The sequence below is a fragment of the Lycium barbarum genome, chromosome 6 (genome assembly GCF_019175385.1).
Source record: "Lycium barbarum isolate Lr01 chromosome 6, ASM1917538v2, whole genome shotgun sequence".
NCBI lineage: Eukaryota > Viridiplantae > Streptophyta > Magnoliopsida > Solanales > Solanaceae > Lycium > Lycium barbarum.
The window spans coordinates 118778586-118784448 of NC_083342.1; the positions used below are offsets into that span (position 1 = coordinate 118778586).

The 5863-nt window shown below is 34.1% G+C and overlaps 1 protein-coding gene across 1 annotated transcript; it reads right to left on the reverse strand.

Annotated features, from left to right (window-relative positions):
- Positions 1 to 3159: 3159 nt before the first annotated feature.
- On the reverse strand, positions 3160 to 4948 carry LOC132645854 (uncharacterized). The gene has a single exon (XM_060363090.1). The coding sequence runs from the start codon at positions 4681 to 4683 to the stop codon at positions 3763 to 3765; it is 921 nt and encodes a 306-aa protein (XP_060219073.1). The 5' UTR covers positions 4684 to 4948; the 3' UTR covers positions 3160 to 3762.
- Positions 4949 to 5863: the final 915 nt, after the last annotated feature.

Sequence of the window (5863 nt, forward strand, 5' to 3'; positions counted from 1 at the left end):
ATAAGTTCAATTTTTCTATCTTCAAACGATGCACACGAGATTAAATTTGAACTAGTTAAGTCAAGTAAAGTGACACACATGCACTATCTCCCGAAGGAAAAAAATTAATCACTAATTATCAAAGTTAAGTGCTAAGTATATTCACATGAAAATATACATTAAATAAAAATGGAAAGGGATTAAACTGTTCGTATAAAAAGGACATGTATTGCTATGTTTATTGAAATGGTGTAACATCAGGTGTAGGTAAAAAAATTCGATCATTGGAATTTTATATCCCTTGCATAAATTAAACGTTCTAAGTCAATTTGTAGGTCAAAATTACAATGTGAAACTCAAATTACACTTCGTCTTTTCGACCAAAAATGACAATCATTTGATAATATTTACACCCTAACTTCAATACTAAGAGTCAACTGCTATATTTTACATTTTGACTGATCAAGATAAAATACTCCGTATAACTTTATCAGGAATAACTAAAAAATACTAAAAAAAAAAATGGATAAAGAATTGACAAAATATATATCAACTGTCGGTACCTAAAATAGCATTGCCCGTACGCAACTTCTAATACTGCAGTTACGAATTACAACACTGTACTATTTGTTTAAAAAGTGGCCAAACTGTAAACCATTACAAATCTAAGAGAAGATCTTGCCACCAAACCAAAGTACTTTATTTTCAATTTTCTGACCGTTCTCCTCCATAATAACCATAGTAAAGCTTTGTCTCAGCCGTAATGTATTTCATCTAATAAAGACTTTGCATGTAACCTTGTTTTTTTTAAAAAAATTATTTCTTTCTAGTTTTGAATTCTAACTTAAGGTAAGGCAATATAGAACAGTTTGATCAAGCAAATACAACTGTACATACATTTTAGACGAATGCATAATGAATATAGTAGATAAAGACCCTGTAACTCATTTAAGACTCGAATCTATTTGTAAAAGAAACATATTACTGCTACCTGCAAAGGTAATCAGTAATTTGACTTACAATATGTTTCATCAAGCTTCTGAAAGATTAAAAATGTTACTTTTAAAAACAAAAACTTTTTTTTCCCCATAAAATCAAAGTGTTTGACCAAACATTTGATTAAAAAAATAAGTTTTATTTTCTTTAAATAGAAGCGGAAGTTGTTTTCAGCATTTAAGCAAAAGCTAAAAAAAGATTTTTTTTTTCTTTAAAAAAAAAAGGGATAAGGCATCATTACCCCCCCTCACCTAGTAGCGTTTTTGCTACGACACACCTTACCTAATTTTTGGTCCTATCACCCCCCTAAACTAATTTTTTAAATTAGTTTAGGGGGTGATAGAACCAAAAATTAGGTAAGGTGTGTCGTAGCAAAAACGCTACTAGGTGAGAGGGGTAATAATGCCTTATCCCGGAAAAAAAATACAATATTTTTTTACGACAAGATTACCCGTATCAAATTTACTAACTTGAAATTATAAAGTAGTAACTTCTTTTTTCACAATTTGACATGCATGGCGGAGCTAGTATGAAAGTTACGGGAGTCGATCGGGTTTCGAACCCTGTAACTTTGACTCAAATTTTACATATTTATTGAAAATTTTATTGAATAAACATACATAAACTTCAAATTTTAGATTCACCTATATTATTACATAAAATCAGTACTATTCAAAGATGATCAAACACAAACTATTAACAAAATCATTTTCAAAGAATTTAACCAAACACAAATTGCCACTTTCCTTGAACACTTTCAATGAAAATATTTTAGCAGAGTAGATAAAATTGTTCGTCAAGCTGTTGGTAATAGCAAAATCTTTGGGATGAGTGACTCAGGAGTTAGCTCCAAACAGTACAGTAATGTGTAGGTAGTGGGAGTAAAGGAGTCAGACCACCAGCATTGGTGAAGTCTGACTCAAACATTTAATACATTTTCTGCTCTCTCTCATACGGACTCAACCCTTTAGCAACGTTAATAATTTCAGTGTACATTACTCTTTTCATTTATTTAATACCACTAACTAATTATTTTAATATTTTTTTTAAATTTAATTAATGGTTACTTTGTTGTTGGTGGTGGTGGGTATTCTGCATTTACTCACTCTTGTATAATCTTCATATGTGCTGTACATACATATTTTTGGCACCCACTATCTTAAATTTTGAGGGTCCCCTACATATCTCATACTCTATTATATATATATTCCCAAGGATTTGGAGTAACTCTCTTTGCCACCTGCTTCCTTCCCTTCATTAATAAATACCTCTGGCTAGTAACTAGGAAGTGTGACAATAACAAAAGGTAAAGACAAGAAGCTTTTCTTTTCCCACTAGATGATATTCTACGTGCCAATCAGATGAAAAGACACAGTCAAACAAGAATAAGAACTACATAAATGTAGCAAAAAGAAAAAGAAAAAAATTAGCGACATTCAATTTTTATGGCTAAACAAGAAAAATCCTTGATGACGAATTGTCAAAAATCCTGTTAGTTACTAGCTATTTCGCGAGAGATTAACGACGTTTTTCGGAGCTAAAACTTAATATTTGTGTAATACCGGTCGATGTTGCTTTATATTAGCTCATATCAGTTCAAAGGAAGGAGATCACCTCCGGTACCTTTCTGTCCAGTAATGTTCAATACACTACTCGATGGTAGCCACGTGTATGCTAAAAAACTCAAAGGTTGGGATTTATTTTGTGTCATTACCATTCAATTACGTTTTCCTTAGTTTTAGAACCTCTCAAAGAGTTCTTATGTTTATTCTTTCTTTTTTCTCCAATAACGTAGCTTCACTCCACAGAAAGCCTAAAGCTTCATCTACACTGCCTTTACAAATGGTAATCTGGAAGAAAACAACTTCCAGAATCAAAGCTTGAGGAATATTAATTGTAAAAATGTCAGCATCTGAGTTTGAAGAAATTATTTGGACCCATTCAATTTTGTTTGATTTCCAATGTCTGGGCACGATGTTCGAATGCTTTTCTCTTTGATATGCTTCTGTCGTCTTCTTTTTACTTTCTTTTATTTTTATCAGATGGTAAAAACACCTAATTAAAGAAGTGCTAATGCAAAATAATCCCAACCTTTGGATTTTTTAGCATACACGTGGCTGCCATCCAGTAGTGTATTGAACATTACTGGAAAGAAATGTACTGGAGGTGATCCCCAAACATGTATAAAATAAAAATATGTTGAATAATCTCTCTTTTTACCAAGACAAACGCAGCAATATATAGCCCATAATTTTACACATGGTGGCTGCCATTCAGTAGTGTATTAAACATTACTGGAAAGAAAGGTACTGGAGGTGATCCCCTCCCCAGTTGAAACATGTATAAAATAAAAATATGTTGAATAATCTCTCTTTTTAAAAAGACAAACGCAACAATATATAGCCCATAATTTTACAGAGGGTCTCGCACTTGTTCACTAATCAAAAAACACTAACTTGTAGCCTATCTAACACTGAAAACTAAATGGGGAACACCATCCACCATTTTCCTTAACCCCCCACCCAATCCACTAAGTTTTGTTCTTAAGTTTTGTTCTTTGACAAATGTGAGAAACTGGGTGGGGTAATAGGATAATCCATGTCGGGAAAACAAGTTACATCAATGGAAAAAAAAAATAGATAAAATACTTTGATTACTTTTTCCTTTGTATTTTGTGGAATTGCACAGAAATGAAAAAAGACGGGAGCAAATAAGGGCAAAAGCGTACTTGCACTTTACTATGATCACAATTGTGTGGAATTGGTCAAATATCAACGGTCACTGAAATCAGCGGTTGGGATTGAACCTGCCGAAATCAGCAAGCTTCCTTGATCTGTTCTTACAAAACGACGTCGCTGTTGAGAGGTGAGGTTTCGCTTGTACTCTTATCTCACCGGAAAACACCATTTCAGGCGGCATTCCCTTCTGGTTCCAATTTCTGCTCGGACTCGCACGCACTAACGGACTCAAGCAAAACGTCATTCCAGTAATGTTCCTATTATGACTCGCTTTCCCTCGCCGGCCTATTTGAGCTGCCGGTGTTCTCCTCGGAGTCTGTTTCGATGACTCCGATGAGTACCCGCTTGATCCTCCACCGTAATGCTCCTCTTCTTCATCGTCATCCGAATATCGAGCAGGAGACATTCCCCGATCGCGGTTACGACACGTTGTCCTCCGATGATGATTCGTCGATTCTTCTAAAGAGAACGTCCGTGACTGCTTTTTACGACGACCAGAGAACATCGTCGAGAACCACGACGGTGAAGAAGCATCGCTCGCCCTAGGATCGGAATCTAGTTTCTCCGTTTTGGATCTAAACAGACCTGAGAAAAATCTCGCATAACCTTTCTTCTTCTTGTAAGGACCAGGACCAGCAGCAATTACAGTTCCGTTGGGTCCAACTTGTGGAGTACTGTAAAATCTTTGATCTGGAATAATAGACGGAAGCGAATTGTGATGGAATTGTTGCCACGGTGTAGTATCAGATTTCCGGTGAGAAATATACGGCGAAACAGACAGAGGAAAAACCAACGGCGGTGGATTGCTATCCGATTTCCGGTGATCCTCTTCAAACAGCTGCTGATGAACGTGGGCTCGGGCTTGGGCTTGGGCTTGGGCCGCAATAAGCCCAAAGAGCCGTTCACGGAGACAAGTAGCGCAGACGCCAACGCTGCTACTCAGGTCAGAAAGGTGCTTTTTACACCTCATTTATTACCCAAATCGAAAAAGAAAATTGAAAATCAAATGGTAATATTTGTAAACCTGAAATTTAGAAAGAAAAAAGGGGAATTGAAGAAGGAAGAAGCAACATTTGTGGAGCGTGTATATAGTGTTTTTTTTTTTTTTTTTTTCTTCTGGGTTGGAGAATAGAAGGATCTGAGAGTAAATTTGTCTTCTTCTTCTTCTTCTTACTTTTAGAGAGAGAGAAGATTGGGTGTTAAGAGAGAGGGTGCAAATGCAAGCATTTATGTTGTAAGAAAATGAGAGCTTTTTATCTTTTTCTTTATTCTTTTATAGGTTCAAATTAAAGGGGCGAGAGAGTGTGACACGAGGATGAGGCCCCTAATATTTAAAACACTAATCTACAGGATCCCGTTATTAATTTAATGAAGATTGATTAATTTATTAAGGGTAGAAAAGCAATAAATTATTATCTCTGATTGCCAACATTTAATGGAAAAGTTTTTAGGACTGAAGTTAGTTTAATTTAAAATCTTTTTACTATTTTGTACAATTAATTAAGAGTTAATCTCTCCCGTATAAAATTTTAGCAATTTAAAATATCATTTATATTAGAAATTTAATGAATAGTTATATCTTTTTAAAAAGATACTCTTATCATTTTAATTAGTGAAGTATGTTAATTAAGCAAAACATTTAAAAGATATAAAGGATTGTTTAGATAAATACTTGCATTATTAAAGCTATTAAATAATTTTTTCATTGTGCAAAAATCTGACGTACTAAATATACTGCATATGGTAAAACCAAAAGCAGGACTGGTATTATATACTTATTAGTCGTCTTTTCATGACTGGGTTTTTTAAAGATGATGACGGAGTGCTCTTGTCATGGTTTTACTGCTTTCTTTTTCTTATTACTTTAATCAACAATTTATTGATATTTTTCTGAATGGTCAACTTTACCTTTGATTGCATTTTATCCATATCATCATATTTATACTCCAGTAGTTATGATGGGAAATTTTCAACTCTACTTGAAAATAACGGTGGTTATTTGGAGACGAGTGTTATCCATAACAATTCAGTCAAAAACTAATGATGGTCAATCTCGCAAATTAGTTGCCTAAATGGAAGCTACTTCATTTGTTTCCAAAATAAGTCATAGTATATCAATTTCCACCTCCGAAAAATCTTTAGAACTTTAT

What these genes read in the sequence shown, in the direction of transcription:
- LOC132645854 (XM_060363090.1), bottom strand. Translation starts at nt 4,683, where the DNA reads ATGAGGTGTAAAAAGCACCTTTCTGACCTGAGTAGCAGCGTTGGCGTC.